This window comes from Archocentrus centrarchus, chromosome 19, assembly GCF_007364275.1.
Source record: "Archocentrus centrarchus isolate MPI-CPG fArcCen1 chromosome 19, fArcCen1, whole genome shotgun sequence".
Lineage (NCBI taxonomy): Eukaryota > Metazoa > Chordata > Actinopteri > Cichliformes > Cichlidae > Archocentrus > Archocentrus centrarchus.
The window spans coordinates 24,012,389-24,032,161 of record NC_044364.1 but is presented as its reverse complement, the minus strand read 5'-3'; the positions used below and the strand labels follow the sequence as shown (position 1 = coordinate 24,032,161).

At 41.6% G+C, this 19,773-nt stretch overlaps 1 protein-coding gene across 1 annotated transcript; it reads right to left on the bottom strand.

Moving 5' to 3' along the window:
* Positions 1–3,064: 3,064 nt before the first annotated feature.
* On the bottom strand, positions 3,065–19,736 carry rfng (RFNG O-fucosylpeptide 3-beta-N-acetylglucosaminyltransferase). The gene is made up of 9 exons (XM_030754866.1): positions 19,385–19,736; positions 12,969–13,487; positions 10,526–10,574; positions 10,171–10,273; positions 9,907–10,060; positions 9,032–9,117; positions 6,646–6,811; positions 5,872–5,957; positions 3,065–5,615 (listed from the first exon to the last, which is right to left on the bottom strand). The coding sequence occupies exons 2-9, from the start codon at positions 13,419–13,421 to the stop codon at positions 5,540–5,542; spliced, it is 1,173 nt and encodes a 390-aa protein (XP_030610726.1). The 5' UTR covers positions 13,422–13,487; positions 19,385–19,736; the 3' UTR covers positions 3,065–5,539.
* Between the last annotated feature and the right edge of the window lie 37 nt (positions 19,737–19,773).

The window sequence follows — 19,773 nt, the reverse complement described above, 5'->3', positions numbered from 1 at the left end:
ATAAACCGCTGAGTGAGTGCCAAGCTTGGCTGCTTTTAGTCGGGGGTGGGGTGGGGGTGCTGTTATAGTAAAGTCAGTGAACAAGTGTGTGAAGTTTGATGGGTCTAGATTGAACAGAATGCATCTTGGGTGAGATTGTTCTCCCGTTATCACATTCACAAGATTTTCAAAAAAAAATTTGACCTGACATTTAGGTCACGGAGATTCAAACTTGTCTGAGATTTTTGTGGTATGAATTTGAACATTCTAGGTCACATCATTCTCAAGTTATGCAATCATTTGGCTGTTCCTAATTCTGTGCTCTTTCCTCACGTCTTACTGGTGGGAAGAGATGAGGCACAGGTCATCAGCAAAGATGGTTTTCCAGACAGCTTATCAGGGTCCATCTCATGTGCCTTTGTGTTAGTGACTTTCTTCAGCCAGTCTACTGTTAGGATGAAGAGGAAGTGTCACATAATATTCTCCAAGGATCCCCTGTGCAGACTATCAAATGCTTTTTTTTTATAGTCGTCAAATACTCTCTGTGGTGTTCACTTTTCTCAAGGATTTGCCAGAAACAGAAAATCTGATCTGCACTTCCTGAACTTGGCATGCTCTTGTCTGAGGGTGATACCACTTTTCTCATCCTGCATAATAGGATCTCCCCCCTTTATCCCCAGTTCTTGCTAGCTTTATTATTAATCCGAGATTCCATTCATCTAAGCTTCTACTGCTTATCTGGGTTCAGGTTACAGGGGCAGCAGCCTAAGTAGAGATGCCCAGACTCCAGCAAGTCCTGGATCTGCCCTGGGGCCTCCCTCCAGTGGAACATGCCTGAAATGCCTCACCTAAGAGGCATCTAAGTGAAATGTCTGAACCACCTCAACTGGCTCCTTTCAGCGTGGAGAGGCAGTGGTGCTACTGTGCCACAGGAATGGAATATTCCATTCCAGTTTCTTCAGCTTTCAGCATCTCTGTAGTTATCTGCATTTGATTTCCTTTTTTTCCTTGTTTTGATGGACTCTTTCACCTCCACCAGGGTCGGCCATTCTGTGTGGATGGCAAGATCTTCCACTGCAGGTCTGTCGTCCCCCAAGTCTGGACTCGAAGATGAAAAATGCTCTCATCTCGCAGCTTCTTGAGTTCACTTGTGATGAGGTTGCCATCTTTGTCTCTCACAGGCATTTCTGTGCCTTTATAGCCTCCTGTCAACTGTTGTGATCTCCATCCACAGCCACTTGGTTCTGATAAAGCACTGTGTCAGTTATCTTGCACCAGCTTCATCAAATCATATGTATACCCCAGTGATAAACCCAGTGAGCTCATTGTTCTGTGGGCTGAAGTGATTGCAACAAAACCCCTCTGGGGAGGCTGTATGACAACCTTCTATAAATCTAAGATGTTTCATACCGGTATGCACAATGTCATTAAGTTTGTAATGGCTATGAATCTGTCAATGCATCATCTTGGTTATGTGGTTTTTCTGTTCATTAAGTCAATGTGACAGCAATTGTGAAAGACTTAAGAATGCAGAAAGGCTTTATTCACAATAAAACAACAACAATAGATCAGTGGCAGGCTTTACAAAAAACACACTCAGTCTCACCCACTGACCCGCAGTGGGACTCATGGTGTGGGTTTTGGTTTCTAGTCTTTTGTGCAAAAGTTAGGCTGGTGCTGCATGCCAACACTTTCCACAGACAGAACATTCTGATCCTGGTTTGTGCAAGCAGAGTGGGCGGAGACAAAGAACTGGTTTATGCTTCTCTGTTTGACAGCGAGAACGGTGGAAGAAAAACTTTTCTTAAAACTATTTGGCACACACGGGAAACTACAGCCAGACTGTGGCCACTTACACATTCTTGCACTATGTTCATTTGTGGGCACACTGAAAATGCACATAGAGTTGTATGGATAAAGATCACAACACTGTGCTGTAGGCTCAAAGAAGCTGCTGTGGTCCTTGGATCCAACAATACACATCCTTTGATGGCCTGTGCTATAAAGTAGAATTTGGGACTTTGCAGGTTAGCCTACTTTTTTTTAGTTTTAATTATGTTTTCTCTCTTAGCCTTGTTCTTTTAGCTGCAAAGTTTCCACCTGGGTCTAAATTGAATTTATAATACTTTAAGTCTGAAAAGCACATGTACCATTGTACACGTGTACCAGTGGTCTGAGCTGACCACTCAAAGCACTTAATGACCACATGCAGTGCTTTTTCATACTATAGGCATACTACATATTGTACAGTGGTTTTCCTATCACACACTGCTTCTTGAAAGGGCAGTAGCAGTGTTGATTTAACCCTTCTTTTATTTCATGTTATAGTTTCCCCATCCTTTGTAAAATATGCTACTCTGCTGACAGCACATCCATCCATTTGTGTTCATGTTTGACTGACAGCTTGGTTCATCGAATGGAAAACTACCAAGTGGTTCCTCCAACACTGGCAGCCACTGACTGAAGTTAGATAACAGAAATAGAACAGGCTGCTACAAAATAGAAATATATCTACTGTAATTGTAAATTATGCTATTCTTAAAATGGAATTGAATAACCACTGTCTTTTTTATAGGATTATTTTAGTTTTATTAGTTAGAGTGTATCACAAAAGTGAGTACACCCCTCACATGTCTGCATATATTTAAGTATATCTTTTCATGGGACAACACTGACAAAAAGACACTTTGACACAGTGAACAGTAGTCTGTGTGCAGCTTCTATAACAGTCTTCATGTAGAGCAACAATTCGTCTTTTAAGATCCTCAGAGTTCTTTGCCATGTTGGAACTTTCAGTGACCAGTATGAGAGAGTGTGAGAGCTGTACTACAAAACTGAACACACCTGCTCCCTATGCACACCTGAGACATAGTAACACCAACGAGTCACATGACATTTTGGAGGGGAAATGACAAGCAGTGCTCAATTTGGACATTTACAGGTGTACTCTCTTAGGGGTGTACTCACTTTTGTTGCTGCTGGTTTAGACATTAATGGCTGTATATTGAGTTATTTTGAGGGAAGAATAAATTTACACTGTTATATAAGCTGCACACAGACTACTTTTCATTGTGTCAAAGTGTCATTTTGTCAGTGTTGTCCAATGAAAAGATACTTAAATATCTGCAGAAATGTGAGGGGGTGTACTTACTTTTGTGATACACTGTATGAAAGTGTTGAACATGCTAGGTCATTGTGTTTCTAGTCCAGGTATGAAGTGTTGATCGGTGGGAACCTTTGATCTGATTGAAGATTGTGATTCCCCAAAATTATTCATTTCATGAAACAGATTTCATGGGAATTATGTTAAGGTTAACTTTGGCTCCACCCACTGAACTGCGACTGCCTGAAAGAAGTGTTTGTGGAGCGAAAACTATAATCTATGCAACGCAAGATTACACAAAAGTAAAAAAAATAATAAAAGGAGTTCACACTAATACACTCCAGTTATTAAACCCCAGGTAACTACAGTTGGTAACATTATAGAAGTGTCAGGTTTAAAGCGGTGCTCAACCACAAACACAGACCTGTTAGAAATGGGAGGGAAGCCATTGATTGGGCTGAGTATATGAGGGTAAGGCTATGGCTGTTACAATAGGCTGAAATTATGTTTGCAGTACACAAACTTTACACTGGTGTCCCTTCAATCATACTATAATCTCATTTCTGCTAATATCAAAACATCCAAGCTCATGTTTATTACTAATATCTAATAATCTCAGTGTTGACTCTTTAAAAATATGAGCATCTTGTTCTTCTGGCATAAGCTTAGAAGGAACAGAAAATACTGTGAGGTCTTGACACACCATACTAATTTGCACACCTTTCAGTCTTTTGTAGTGGGCTCTGCTTTGCTCACAAAATCTTTTTGCTTATTCTCGGTCCTGCTGGTACAGCTCATCTCTTTTGCTACACTGACTCAATGACCCCATTTAAAAAGCAGTAAACTGCAAAACAGCAGGACAATATCAACTCCCGCTGTTCTCGCACCTTCATCAGTCCCTCACTTCACACAGCGCCATCATCATTATCTGCTCTTTTACATTACCACCATTTAAAGTGCTTTGAGTGCTCACGTAGAGTAGAAAATGCATTATTCAAGAACCAGTTCATTTACCACAGCACAGCAGTTTGGATTCATCGCTCACAGAAATTAAACTTTTAAACCCCATCAGAATAAGTCGTCTAATCCTCATACTGCGTTAGTCCACAGCTTAAACACAGCCAGCCTACCGTGTGAAGGAACCTTCTACTTCCATCAAATAGGTTTTAGGATTAAACTTCAATGTATTGTATACGAGCTGAAAGGTAAGCTAGTGAGCTGGCTTTCCAGCTCCAGTCAACGATGTGTTGTATGAAATTTTGTCCGCTACAAATTGAAGTAACAGTCACATAAACATTTCAACACAAGCCATGTAAGAGTTGTATTAACCTAAACTTAGAAAACCTATGGCTAACTACCTAACCTAGCTTGAACCAAAGATGAAGGACACAATGCTGGTGTCGATTTCATATCTCTAGGAAATGAATGACACACCCTGGAGGTTCTTATAAGCATGAAGCTTTTGTAAACTGTTAGGAAAAGACATGTTTACATACAAATTTAAATCATTAATTAGCCCAAAGGCTGCACTGCAATATATTAGCTACACATGCTCTGATAAATTCTGCCCGCTATGCAGTTTGCACAGAAGGTTGCTGGTTCCATGTTAGTTTTATTTGGCTTAAACTTGGTCTTAGTGCTATTTATATAATGCCCAAACATCCAGAGGGAGACAAGACAGATCTGAGGAAAAGAAATGAGCATCTTCAATCAATTATCTTTTAGAATTGGGATTTGTTTATGAATGAATGTGCAGTGTGCTGCATGGTGCTGCTGCTGATTTAAAAAAAAAAAAAAACTGCTCATCCTAAATCTCATCTATCATGCCTGTGCATTCTTCAGGAGATGTCGGTCCACTTTCACCCCGTTCTGCTGATCACGGTTTAGCTCTAAACAATAACAGTTTTTTTTCCCATCTCCCACTCGAGTCTTAAAAGCTCATCAGTAATGGTCTGGTTCTCATACAGTGCTTTTCTGCTCTGAGCACTCAAAACCCTTTTTATACAACCTGCCACTGTCACCCATTTACACACAGTCATACAAGCACTTTCTACATCTAAGTGCTTTTAATCTAACATTCATACACACATTCACATTGGGAGCAACTCAGAATACTTTGGCATACAGACTGGGATTGAACCACCAACCTTCAGAGTAGCAGGTGACCTGCTCTACCTCCAGAGCCACAGCCACCCACAGAAGTGGGGAAGATCTTGGCTATGGCCAATAACGGCCGGCATGATCTCCTCATCAGAAAAAAAAAAAAAAGGGCACTCTTTGCCTCCACCTTTTGTCGTTGCTCTTCATGCATTTGATTAACACCACTCATCAATGAGTTCTTTCTCTGAGAGGTGTACAACTGAAGAACACTAAAACATTACACTCAAATATTTCTTGAGCCAAAACTAGAGTGACTTCATAGTCTCGAGTATCTGCAGCTCTGACACCTGCTGGAATTCAGTTTTTATGCTGTGGTTTGAGCTTTGGACACCACTCAGTATCAGGATACAGAAGACAGTGGACTGTCTTAAACCTGTGGAACAGGAAGAGAAAGAATCAGGGAAAGAGCTCGTTTCAAGAATTCATGTTAATTACATTCCTTCAAAAAAAAAAAAACCAAAAAACTGATGAGCACTGTTCAGTTCAGCAATAATTATAAAAACTATCAAACTGCATATGATTAAATAATAAATGAGAACAAATCTAATATTTTTCTTATTAAAATGAGATATGTTCAGTGTGGATATGCTGAGGGGCAGAAGGGCACTTATTAAAATGTGAATGTTTACCTTGTGGGGTCCTCAGTCAGTGAAAGTTCTCCAGCAATGTTGACTACATTTCTTCTGTTCTCAAAACCTCCATAGCTCAGAGTCACCTAAAGCAAAACAATCAAAATATACAAGAAATCAACATGTAATAAAAGGGATAAAAGTCATGTAATATTTCTTAATGGAAAGCCTCAAAAGTGCATCTATTATTAGACAAAATTGGCTTTTCTCAAAATGTAAATGAGCCCACCCACCTCTTGTTATGGAATATGGCACAGAAACTGAAAACCCCTCCCATCTGATTATTTTATTAATAATATTTGAATTTACAATAATGGATTACACAGCATGCATATCATCTTCATTTACCCTGGAAAAAAAAATGTGTTGCTCCATACAAAGCCCTCCGTAAAGCTACATGCTCTGACCACATTCATCATCCATTCGATTTCCAGCTTCAGACTCATGATCCTGTCTGACACCCTTCATATCCTTGCCTTGCTTCCCTTCCGCCTGGTCTGCACATAATACATCTACCTTCCTTCTCTCCATCATATCAGCCAGCTCTCCCTTTGCCAGCCATAGTCCCTATTTTTAGAGTCCCTATTCCCACCTCAACACTCCTGATGCAACCCTCCCCATTTACCCAGGGTTGGGACTGGCACTAGGAGAACACTGGCTTGTTATTTCCCTGTAGCTGGGTTGAAAGAATATGACAACAAGTGAAAACTTATTGGTTTTACTGACTTGTTTTGGAGGTCTCTAAAATGCCTTGCATCATCACCTCTCACTTACCTGCTCCAGCACAGTGTCAGTGGGCAGCTTCTGCAGGTTCTCCAGGTGAGAGTGGAAAAGGTACGTGTGTGTCAAAGTGACCTCCAGCAGCGCCTCAATGATGTAGCCAATGGTACAGTCATCTGGGAGTCGGATCTTTTCTGCTGTGCTGATGAAATTCCCCAAACTGAAAATACAAGACAGACTTTTAGCCAAAACTTTTCGTACCAACACTGTATGAAACTGAGTTTTCTCACGATCTGGTTCTGCAGCCAGCCATGACAGGAGGCTGCAGAGAGACTTTATATGACTTAAAAATGCACATAATAGAAAACTTTTTTCAGTCTTACTTCACAAGCAGAGTTGCACTCTGTAAACAAAGGGGGACAAAAATATTTCTATAATGATAGAAAAGAGCTAGCGAGCACGAAAACCTGATCAGCTGATCAACGTTGGTGTAATGTGTGTGTGTAAAGGTCCCATCATTAGGAGCGTTACAGCAGTGAACATACAAACAGTGAAGTGCAGGGATGCATCAACGCTTCTGAAGCAACAGCACCTCTTTATTCATGATTCGACATACAGCCTCAGATGAACTATAAATACAACATATTACACCGTGTCACTATTTATTAAACGAAACACAGTTTGTTTTTTAACCAAACTAAGTACAGCCTTAGTACTTCCACAGGAATTAAGAGTAAGCAGCAACCAGGTTGTGCTGATCAAATGCAAATTTGATTAATTGACTTTACTTTGTTTATACTCCATTCTGCATTTAATTATTAATTGTTATTAATCTCTGGCTCTCTTCCACAGCATGTCTTTTTTTCTCTCCCCTCAGCCCAACCGGTCGCAGCAGATGACTGCCCCTCCCTGAGCCTGGTTCTGCTGGAGGTTTCTTCCTGTTAAAAGGGAGTTTTTCCTTCCCACTGTCGCCAAGTGCTGCTCATAGGGGGTCATTCTGACTGTTGGGTTTTCTCTGTATTATTGTAGGGTCTTTACCTACAATACAAAGCGCCTTGAGGCGACTGTTTTGTTGTGATTTGGTGCTATATAAATAAAATTGACCTGAATTTTCAGCACCTCTGTGAGCACCTCTATAAAAGCAGAGGTTTTGGCAGTTTGTTGGTCTGAAGCATTCAGGTGTTTTAACACAATGCCAAAGAGGAAAGACATCAGGAATGATTCAGAGAAGCATGTAAATCTGGGAAGGTTATAAGTCCATCATACTACACTGAGAAACATGATTCACAAGGGGAAATTATTTCAGAGAGCGGCCAAGCTTCCCAAGAGTAGGTCTCAACGAAATGATGGTTCCAGATCACTCATCCAGTCATGCAGCCAGAGACCGGCGCTACCGTTAGGCAATGTGGTTTAAGTGTCTTCCCCAAGGACACAACGCAGTGCAGGGACAGGGGCTCGAACCTGCAACCTTCCGGCTGCAAGGCGAGCGCCTACCCACTGCACCACTCCCAGTTATAACCTAAGGTTATAACTGTGCAGGCGGAAACATGCTTCCATACAAAGCCATCTGATGTCTCAAATGTATAGTTTCCAAAGCTACTAAATCAAATATTAATGTGGCATAATGCTCTTTCACATGGCTACAATGTTCCCTCTAATCAAGAACATATCAGAGACAGTCTTGAAGCATAGCAGCACACCCAGAACTCAGAACTTGTTTTTATGCAGCTGCAGAGAAGGTCTGATAATAACAGACATACACAAGTTCATAACACAGAGTGAACAAATATACTGAGAGAAGAGATTTTTTTGCTCTGTCAACCTAACACTGATTTGTGCCCATTTGCATCTCCCAGATGAGTAAGATCCAGAAAGCTGCATTTTCCCCCACAGGTACTATGATATGATTACTTGCTCTTGCTTAAGTCCATAACTTTAAAAATGTTATTAAAAACATGACTAAACCTCTGGGTAAATCCAATACTATACAGTATTTTGTACGGTGTTGGATTAAGAGCAGGAAAAGTTTATGAACTTAAGCTGAAAATGATTTATTTCTGACACCTGATCAGAATGGGGAAGGGGACAAAAACGTGCATGACCTTTGACTTTGTCAAAAGACAAATGAGATGAAATCAACAGAGAGAGTAAAGAGAAGCCATTTTTTTGTAGCTCGCACTGATTTGAAAACTCTTGTTTGCGTGGCATGACTGCCATTGTTTTATTTCTATATCACTACTCATAAAAACCTGATGCAGTCATGTCCAGCAAGTGCAGACACATTCGCACACCCAAGACATTTGTAGAAATTTTTGGTTCTGATCAGCTTTTCAATAGCTTTGTGTTACACAGAATATTGGGAAAATGACTGATCCATTACTGCACCACAAAGTACAACAGTGTGAAATAATTTCAAAGACCAGGAGAGTCAGCATCCTACCTGGCCCATGGACTCATTTTCAGGGCTAAACCTCGACTGATACAGAAACCTGCTCCACCTGTGGCAAACCAGAACTTGACAGACACCTGAAACAGGAAGCAAAGAGCACCCAGTTATCATAGTGGACTCTGCAAAGCCCACTTTGTTATCCCAGCTTTTTTGTCTGATGTACTACCACGGGACCATGAGCAGCACTGTTCATCAGCACCATTCATGTTCCATGTGTTCAACTAACCTGATTTCAAATTGGATCTTATTTAAAAAAAATATTGTCCATGAAGTTTCACTTCAGCTCAGTTTTGCTACTTTTAATTTAGTCTGGACACAAGGGCAGCTGTGGCTCAGGAAGCAGAACCAGCGTTCCAGCCAGCAGCTGACTGCGTGTGGAGTGCTTAGACTGATCCATCATCATTTCACAAACAGAAGGAGGAAAGTTCTGTCTGTTGATCTCATTTTTAATCTTAATGTAAGTGAGCAGTTGCGGAGGCAACAGTTTTTCTCCTCTCCTCAACATTTGTTTTCACTGAGCATCTGTGTTTGTAAGACTCAGCTGTGTGTGGGAAGGACACGGTGCAGAGTGGAGGAGATGAACTATTTTAGACACAAAAGCAGATTCAACAAGTCCAGCCTAAAGTGAAAAGAGTAAAAAGAGCCAGGCAAATGTTATGAATTAATATCATTTCAGCCGTCCAGCTGATATTTGTCTACTTATTGCCACAAATCCTTCATCTTGTATATGAATATGTATATGAAGGAGGCACCTGACAAGGCATTGTGCAAAGGGGGAAGACAGTATGATCGGACTGTGGACAAGAATGCCAAATTCTCCTTGCTGCAATATTTGCCTGTAAGTGGAGCCAAAAAAGCTGACTAACCGAGCCGTCACTCTTGACCCTCTCTGCAGCCTCTATAGGGTGATCCAGACTGGGTCGGCCCAGGTAGATGTCCTGGCTGTGGTGGTAGGAGGAGAGAAGCCGTAGCAGGCTGGGCAGGATCACATAGTTGTCATCATCCACATGACAAAACCACCTGCAACACAAACACATACAGTCAGAAGCACAGGTTGCTCTCGGATTAACTGTGCACTAACTATCCCATCCTTGCCATTGCAGATATGGCACAGATTCAGTTTTACTCACTTCCTCTGAGACTCGATGAATTTATCGTACTCTACAGACATCTTGCAGCACAGAGCCTGTCGGGTATGAGCTGCTGAGCAGTTAGTGTTGATGATGTTAGCTCCTGGTAAAGAGACAACAGAAGACAGCAGTTTAATAACAGATTGCTATGTATGTACAGCATCCAACAGCCTACACCCATGTCCTTTTAAGGATCTAAATTTAAAGCCATCAAGTCCTGTTCTGACCATTTGCACCTCTGCAACATGCACTGCATCTTCTCCACTGTGTCAAAACAGCTTTAGGTCACATTGTTACAACAATCTGAGGAATATTTTAAATGTCACCGTTTTCCTGAGAGAATGGTTCCTCTTACCTGTCCTCACTTGCAGCTCCTTGTCATCACCATCAGTGAAAATGTAAGTCTGAAACAAACAAGGAAACCTTATTAAAGAGAGCTGTGCAAGCACACATTCTCCTATGAGGACACAGTGAAGCACACCTTTGCTCCTTTGTGTCTGCTGGCTGATGAAGACATGCAATTACAAGTAGAGCAAAGATAGAGTAAAAACAGAAGACAGCACAGGATACAGCTGAAAGAAGAGTGGAGGAAGAACACATTTCTCACTGTTTTTCTACTAAAAGTGAAGAGACAACCACACCACAATGGATCAGTGTTTACTAGCATTTTATCGGATATATAATTGATATATAATTGGTTTTGACTCATACTGTGTACATACACTACGATCATTATAGTAAGACGATCATTAGTTAAATGGAAAGGAGTGCATGTGATAGGAGCTTCACTAAGGAGCAGCTTTTTGTTTTTTTTCACATGCAGGGCAAACATTACTGATCTAAGAGCAGTAAAATAATACAGCAAGAGGCCTGTAATGCCTTCCAGCATCTGGAAGTAAATAGTTAGCCAATACAGACCCACAGAGGAGCCCTTTCATTGCAGTCCTGGACTTAAAGGCTTGGTATGAGCCAAACTGCTGATACTGAAACTGAACTGGAACTCCTCGGTCCTGTTTGAGTGCGACATGTCTGGCTGAAGTGGGGCAGGCTGTTTGTGCAATTCTCTGCACACTGAGGCTCTTTGTCTGGCAGTGGAACTCACTAATTGGTTTTAACAGTGCTCAATGGAGAGCTGGTCGCAGCACTTGCTGTGTTGATGACTTTAAACTTCATGTTAGAACTTCAATGAAAAGCCTCCTTTCACTCACAACTGCTTTTCATTGTGTTTTTTCTCAACCTCAGTGTGGAGTAGGAATAAACTGGAATGGAATATGTAAGCGCTGACACAACCTTTGACTCTTCACGTGCATCATTACTCAAACTGTTTGATTTTATTAATCTTGCTTGTTGCATTTACTCCAGTGTTTCCTCACACATGCGCTTCTTTTGGTCAGGCAACACAGATCTGATGAATGCCGTCTGCAGTCAGTTCACAAGCCGACAATTCCCTCTTATTTCCCTTCTTACTGTCAAAGTCCTGTCACAGATGACCAGCTAGCTCACTGATGATGTGGCAGTCTAGTCCCACAGTTACACGGGCGCTGAGACCAAACTCTTTGACTGTAGTATAAGTCCTTGCACTGCTCTAAAAATCTGTTGTGAGCTGGAGGACACACTAAACACAACATACAGCAGCTAAAGAACTGCTTCGTGTGCTGATATGTCAAAGCTGCAGAACAGAACAAAATCTACGGTCAGTCTAAGAATGAGGAGTCTGAGTTCCACTGCAGGACAGAGCTGATGCCATTAGTCAAGTATCTAGCTGTCAAAAATAAACTGGTAGAGAAAATATTTGCAGAGGAGATGCATATAATCCGATCTCAGCTGCTCAAACTGCAGACCAAAGTTCTGGCAGTCCAATCGGCTGTCAAATCCAACATCTGTGCTGTTTTAAATAAATTTTCAAAGTTGAGGGCAACAGGTTTTAGAGTTAGAAACCTCACAAGGTGGCTTAAAACTTCACTTCTACATCTGAACTGAAAAGGTCTCAAACAGTCTGCTCCACCGTGCTGCAGAGAGTCAAAGTCTGCAGTTTCAGGTTGCTTTGGAACTTCCACTTTGGGGGCCAGACCCGCTACCCCAATGGAAAACACACACACACACACACACACACACACACACACACACACACACACACACACACACACACACACACACACACACACACACTTTAAGCATTAGCTGTTATGCAGAGCTGACGGCAATGTACGGTGAATGAGCTGCAGAATAATCCCACAATGGCTCCGCTGACTCTGACACAGAGCAGATGAGGGGTGAAGTCAAGATTTAGTTTTAAAAAATGTGCTGCGGTTGTACTAAATGTCACAGGGGACAAACTTTTACCGCTTCAGCTATGCAATCCCTGGTGTTGATAAGATAACACCCTGAAATCCACCCTAAAGACACACAAAGTGTACATAAGAGCAAATCCTTCACAACTAACGTCAGTGTATATACCAAAATCTAAATCTAATCTAAAATCTAAATCTAAATAAAATGTGGTCATTACATGCTGTAGGAATGCATTTACATGACAGCCACTTAGTTGTGTCCTGAATGTTATGTCCTCTGTCAGTCTCATCACAACTCACTGATAATGCTGAGTTTTAATTGATGCAGCCAATTAAAATTCAAAAGCGACGTCTGATTTTTATTAGTTAATTTTCAGTAAAATTTTATTTATTACTTTTAACTGAAGGGTACCAACAATTTTGTCCGTGTGTGTGTGTGTGTGTGTGTGTGTGTGTGTGTGTATACAGATTGGCCACATGTACATTAACAACAGTAGCAGTACTCACCTGTTCTTTAGCTTGGGACACCCAAGTCTGAATGAGCAGCTCCAGTCTGGATTTGTGGTACTTCCTGGTAGTCTTTACTGCAATAAAAATGTCTTTCAGCTCTAACTTGTCACGTGACCTATACTCTGAAAGCCCACCAACACCTCTTTCAGGGGTTCTTCTGGCACCCAGTGCAGTTTTGATGGGTTTCCCCCGCCCTGCTGAGCTCCTCTTGGGACCTGTGATTATTTCTTTGTCCCCAGCATGCAAAAAATCTCCTGGAACCCTGACTTGGTGTGACGTCCCCATCTGGGCAGGTCGGGGCTTAGGCAGGTCCACCTGGCGTACAGAGGGCTGTAGAGCTGGAATGAGCAGGAGCAGGAGACCACAGAATGCGAGAGAAAACAGGAAGCAGATCTTGCTGACCCCGACTGAAGCTATGTGCATCCTGACTGGCTGATGGAGCAGATTCATCAGCCTCCTGGGCTGCAGTCACTTCCAGCACTACCCTGTCCCATCATCAAATCACAAGACGGAATCCTGCATAGAAACAGAAAGATTCAACAGTGCATTTAGAGGCACATTCAGACTGCTACATATTATTCAGCAGCCCAAACAGTACATTTAGTGTGTTTAGTGTATTTAGAAGAGGGCAGAACTCTTGAAACAGGTGGAAATTAGGTCACTGAGGGTTAAATTGTTTTCCCTCAGTTTAATATTTTAAAAGGTGGGTGGTTAGTAAGACGGGAGCTCAATGTCACTGTCTTCTACCACAGCATAGGTCCAACTCAAACAGCTCTGAGAGCCAAAGCACTGTCTCCATGTAATATGCATGGAGAGAATGGAAAATGCATAAACTATATAAATGGTTTGATTATGCACATTTTAAAACTGGGGTATTTTAAGATAAACTGTTCTTGTGCCAACTATCCATTTGATTTAGTAATATTCTGTTGGAGGAAAAAAAAAAAAAAAGCTGTGACACTGTAAATAAACAGAATGCAATGATTTGCACATAATTTAAAGAGACATTAAATATTTAAACTACAAAATTTAGCTGTTTCTTTACCAATACAGGATTTTAGCTCCTCAACTGTTAGAGACTCCTTTTTTCCATTTAAGTGGGTGACAGGTCTAGTTTTCTGGCCAGCCTGTTGACATCCTTTTACTACAGAGATATGCTATAGGAGTATGTGCATAATGTTCAAGTTACCCCTGCCTGGCAACCCACACCACCCCCACCCTGGCCACAGCCCCTGTGAATGCTGGTGTTTTAGACTGTGTGCTAATAAAAAAGGTCTCTCTCCTCTTTAGCCCAGAGGACGCATGAAGTCTAAGGCAGACTGAGCTTTGATTAGTGAGACCACAGCTTTCTGCTTCACCTCGTCCCATCATAAATGAGCAGAAGGAGTTTCTGGTATGATTACTTTGCATCTGTGTTTGCGGTTTTCTCAAGTCACCTAATGCATTGATTTCCATCACCGTATCACGTGTGCTTATAATACAGCTCCACTTGAGCCCCCAAACCACAAGCTTTGAACACTGGTTTCCAGCTTTGTCACCGTTTTTTCTGTCTTCTCTGAATTTTAATATTATGCACCATACATTATGAAAATCCCAAACTGCTAAACAATGTGCCCGTGTTGTCTTTTACAGAGAAGTGAAGCCTCCTACTAATTATGAAAGGTTCGACCGCGCTGGGATGAGTTTATAAGAACTTTTCCATTCTTCTGCTGGTTATTGCCCCTGCTTCCTGCATCAAACTCACAATGAGCTTATAGTTTTCAGAAAATACAAGTTCACAGTTTCAATTATTTGATGTGTTGTCTTTGTAGAATTTTCAAATAGATACAGGCTTTGAAGATTTTGCCATTTATAACAGTGTTTTTTAGCCCTTTCCCAGCATCTTGTATTTATAGAAATCCACTGCTTTAGTGCCTAAAACTTTTGCAAAGACAGATGTCATCTGACATGCCACTTCTTCTGTGTCAAAGACTCACTAAGTACTTTGCTTTGTGGAGAACCTTTTTTAATCCTTAATTTTACAGCTCAGTGGAACCCACTTGCTTGTTGCTCCCATGAATGTGCACATCTGTTTCCACTACTGGCTTCTCTCCCCTCCAAAGGGGCCCATTTAGTTGCAAAATGGTGGATGAGATTTGCCACTGACCCCTATTCGAAGAAGTCAGACTCTACTGCAAAGTGATGGTATGTGTCTGATTTTGCCAAGGCAGCTGTTTACCAACAGGATAAGTGAGTATGATCTGTGATGCACACAGACTGCAGCATATTCACTGCCTGCAGCTGTGCTCAGCAGGAACACCTCAACCACACGCAGCATTTGCTCTTCAGCTCATTTCACATACAGTGCATCTCTGTGGACAACAAACTGTCAGAACTTGAAACAAAATGCTGCAAATGTTGTTCAGGTTTCGTCTTTCTTTTGGTCTTCTTTCCCTCCCCAGACAGACTTTTATCCCACTGTCACCAAGTGCTTTCTTACAGGACATTGTCTAACCATTGGGGTTTACTCTCCACTCTTGTAGGAACTTTAACATACTACACTTAAAAAAAAAAAAAAAAATTAGAAGGACCACTTGGAAACGTATAGATCTCAATGCAGAAAAAGATCATACTTTATATCTATACTGATATGTTCTGGGTAATGATTTAGGAACAAAATGATGCCACATTATTTGATGGAAATTAAAATGGTCAATCTACAGAGGGCTGAATTCAAAGACACCCCAAAAATCAAAGTGAAAGAAATACTGTCAGTCGCTAGTGGTGTCCCTCAGCCTCCTGGAAGTAGAATCTCAAGATGGCACAATTCTCCTGGAAGTACAGGTGCTAGAACACGATTACCAAGTCTCAGTAGATTTTAATGGGATACATATGAGCTTTAGTCACTTGCAAATGGCTAAGAACCACAAATAAGAAACACTAAAATCATAAATATAAACCAATGAGAATACGGTCACATTCTGTGATTGACATTATTATGGCAAGAACTAAGTTTAGTAGATACATCTATGGCATCAATTTGAAAATCCTAGGTGACATCTTTCTCCAGTTATTGTTTTCACAAAGTTGCAACTTGGCCACAGTACCCCAAATGGTAGTCAGGGTGCCGTTGCCTAGCCTGTAGAGGTCTGTGTAGAGGCCTGCGCTCATCTGTGAAAAGCACAGGGTGCCAGTGGTGGAGCTTCCGATTCTGGTATTCTATGGCAAATCCCAATCATCAAGTCTCATGAAGTCTGTTTCTGATTGTTTGATCAGAAACATTTACACCAGTGGCCTGCTGTAGGGTTCTGGCAGTGCTCAACCTGTTTCTTCTTGCACAAAGGAGCAGAGAAGGTCCTGCTGATGGGTTAAGGACCTTCTACAGCCCTGCCCAGCTCTCCTAGAATAACTGCCCGTCTCCTGGAATCTACTCCATGCTCTTGAGACAGCAAAGAATCTGGCAATAGCACGTACTGATGCGCCTCCCTAGATGAGTTGGACTACCTGCGCAACCTCTGTAGGGTATGGACTCATGCTATTAGTAGTGACTCTGACCCGAGCTAAATGCAAAACTAGCGGAAAAACAGTCAAAAGATGAGGAGGGGACAAAATGTGGCCAGTGGCCTCCACCTGTAAAACCATTCCTGTTTGGGGGGGTTGTCTCATTGTTGCCCCTCTAGTTCACCCTATTGCTTATTTCATGAACACCAAAACAACTGAAACTGATTAACAACCACCTCTGCTACTTACCTGACCAAATCAATAATCAATATCCCAGAAGTTTAATTGACTTGATGCTAAACTGATTAAAAAGTGTTCCTTTAGTTTTTTTGAGCAACATGTAAACTGAACTGATTAAGTAACCCACTGATAATCAGCTCATAGAAAACAGACAGCATTCACACTCACCTTCACACCTACAGTTAATTTAGAACCACCAATTTACCTAACTCCATACAAGCCTTTGATTGTGGGAGGGAGCCAGAGTGCCTAGAGAGGACCCATGCAGACACAGAGAGAACATGGAAACTCCATACAGAAAAGCCTCAGGCAGGATTTGACTTTACTGATTTTAACAACTGAGAACACAGGCTCATTCTGTATCACTTCAAATGACTTGACCAGCTCAGATTTCAGAGTGCATTTCAGCCAGTGGTGTTGGAGATCTTGTGAAAACTGATGGAATAATGAATATAGAAAAGTTCTAGATTTTGATCCACCGTGTATTAGCATCTGGAAAGTGTCTGATTGACAGCGGCTTCATTTATCATCATGACAGTGATCCCAAACTGACTGCCAGTGCATTAAAAGCATACCTGAATACAAAGGCACTCAATGGAGTGCTATCAGTCATGGATTGACCACCCCACAGTCCAGATCTTAGTATTATTGAAGCAGTGGGATCATCTTGGAAGAGAACAGAACAAAAGGCCGCAAACATCCAAAGAGGAGCTTTGATTTTCCTTCAAGAAACCTGGAGGACTATTCCTGAAGACTACTTAAAGAAATTACAAGAAAGCTGCCTCAGAGAGTTCAGACTGTGTTAAAGAATAAAGGTGTCATACCAAATACTGACTTTCAAGCTTGTTAGAACTGCACAAATGGTTGTTTGGTCTTATATAGTGTATTCCCATTTATGTTTGCAAATTTCAGTAATTCTTTGCACTCACTTCCCATTTCACTATCGGTCTTCTTTCAGCTCTTCTCTTTAGGGATCGCCACAGTGGATCATCTGCCTCATCCTGTCTCTAGCATCCTCTTCTGTCATACAAACCTCTGCATGTCCTCCTTCACTAAATCCATGAACCTCCTCTGTGGTCTTCCTCTTTTCCTCCTGCCTGGCAGCTTCATATTCAACATCTGCTGACCAATACATCTGCTATCCCTCCTCTGCACAAGCCCAAACCATCCCAACCTGAGCTGTCCATCTTATGTACTAATCTGTAATCCTGTCCATTCTGGTCCCTCCTAATGAATATCTTAATATCTTCCCTTCTGCCACCTCCAGCTCTTTTTGCCACTGTCTCCAAACCATACATTATTTAAACCTTTATTTAACCAGGCAAACACAGAACAAATTCTTATTTACAACTGCAGCCTGACATACATCATAGCAGGTTTCACTACTATCACTCTTGCTGCTATCCTGTCACAAATCACCGGACACTCGTCTCCACCCCGCCTGCCTCTATTGTGCACTCTGTTGCATTGGATGGCTGACCCCAGGTATTTAAACTCATCTATCTTCATTTCTGCTGTTCCTCACATCTTCTGTCACACCTGTCTCCCTCTCATTCACACACACGTATTCTGGTTTGTGTCTAACGACTTTAATTCCAGAGCATACCTCCACCTCTCCAGACTCTCTTCAGATTACAATGTCGTCTGCAAACATCATAGTCTACAGAGTCACCTTCCTCACCTCATCTGTCAACCTGTCCATCACCACTGCAAACAAGGAGTACAGGGCAGTGTACTCGTAGTACCAGTCCCAAGCCTGGGTCAATGCTGCATCATGAAAGGGCATCTGGTGTAAAATCTTGGCCAAATAAAAAAAAACACAGAACAAAGAATGAGATTTCTCTTTCTACTGGTAAAATGAAAAAACTAAAACTAAAAATGCAGGTTGGCACAGTATGGTATCTTCCCTCTGGAATTCTTTCAGGCAAATTTGTGATGGAGAGCTGGGAAGCTTTAACTTGGTGAAACGAGATATAGTGAGGCCATAATCAAAATATTAAAGAACATGATCATTATGTGCTGCTGCAGCAGCTCAGTCTGGCTCATGAGCAGGTTAATGACTTCCACACGGCCTGGGTTTATTATGATGCCACAGGACTCCGCTGCTCACTTTTCTGTCAAACCTGAGAAAAAGAAATCTTATCAAAATTACCCAGCATCCACTAAAGAGTTAACCTATGACCTGAAAAGGACGGCGATGTGGAACTGTTCAAGATGCGTACATATGCATCTATTAATTTATACTTGTGACCTTTCCAGCATTGTTTAAATGGTAATTTAAAGTGGCAGCTAACACTTGGGGCATTTGTTTATAACGACAGTCCAGCTGATTTGTAAACAAGCTTTATAAAATAAAAATTAAATGTTAAATCTCAAGTAATTTACTGTTCATACCGACGAATTTATCATTTTCATTTGCTTCCAGGTGTCTAACAGGGGGCACATCCGAAAATTAACAATGCTGTTACACAAGTAGCTTTTTAAAAATGAATTTAAACAGTTGGAGAAATACATGCACGACGAATCGAAGAGTATTGTGTATCCCGTGCCACACGCTTTCGCTTCTCGTTCTGCGCTACACGACAGACACTTTGTAACAAGCGCTCCTTAAATGGAACGATTTCAAAGTGGAGTCTGGCGCGGTGGAAGCGCATAGGAAAAAACAGCATTGGGGCTTCGCAACAAGAACTTACCATGAAATGTCAGAGGACTTTTGTTTACCACGACGCGTTTCATTTAATCAGGAAGCACCAAGGAAGCATCTACGGTCACTCAAGCGAAGAAACGACCCTCAGCTTCGGCGGTGTTGAATGATAAATGCCACCTGGATATGCTGCGCGACTCGTTGTCTTCCTTTTTTGTTCAGACGGGACTTTAAATTCACAGTTTTCCTGGTTCCTTGTGTGCACTCTCAGGTCAGAACATGCCTCTCATTTAGGAACTGTTTCGAAGACTGAGAATAGAAAAACATAACAGCCACTGGCACTGTTATTTACTTCTAGTTAACGTTAGCCAAACACTCCACAAACTAACTCATCTCAGACCCTCGCAGCAAACTAGCCCCAATCAACCACGGCTGTTC

Bases quoted from the DNA above. Each gene is read 5' to 3' on its own strand.
- rfng (XM_030754866.1), bottom strand. From the start codon at position 13,421: ATGAATCTGCTCCATCAGCCAGTCAGGATGCACATAGCTTCAGTCGGG. The intron at 6,812-9,031 runs GTAGGATGCTGA...TTGTATTTTCAG, and splicing joins AAAATGAGTCCATGGGCCAG to TTTGGGGAATTTCATCAGCA. The intron at 5,958-6,645 runs GTAAGTGAGAGG...GTTTTGCTTTAG, and splicing joins CTGACACTGTGCTGGAGCAG to GTGACTCTGAGCTATGGAGG.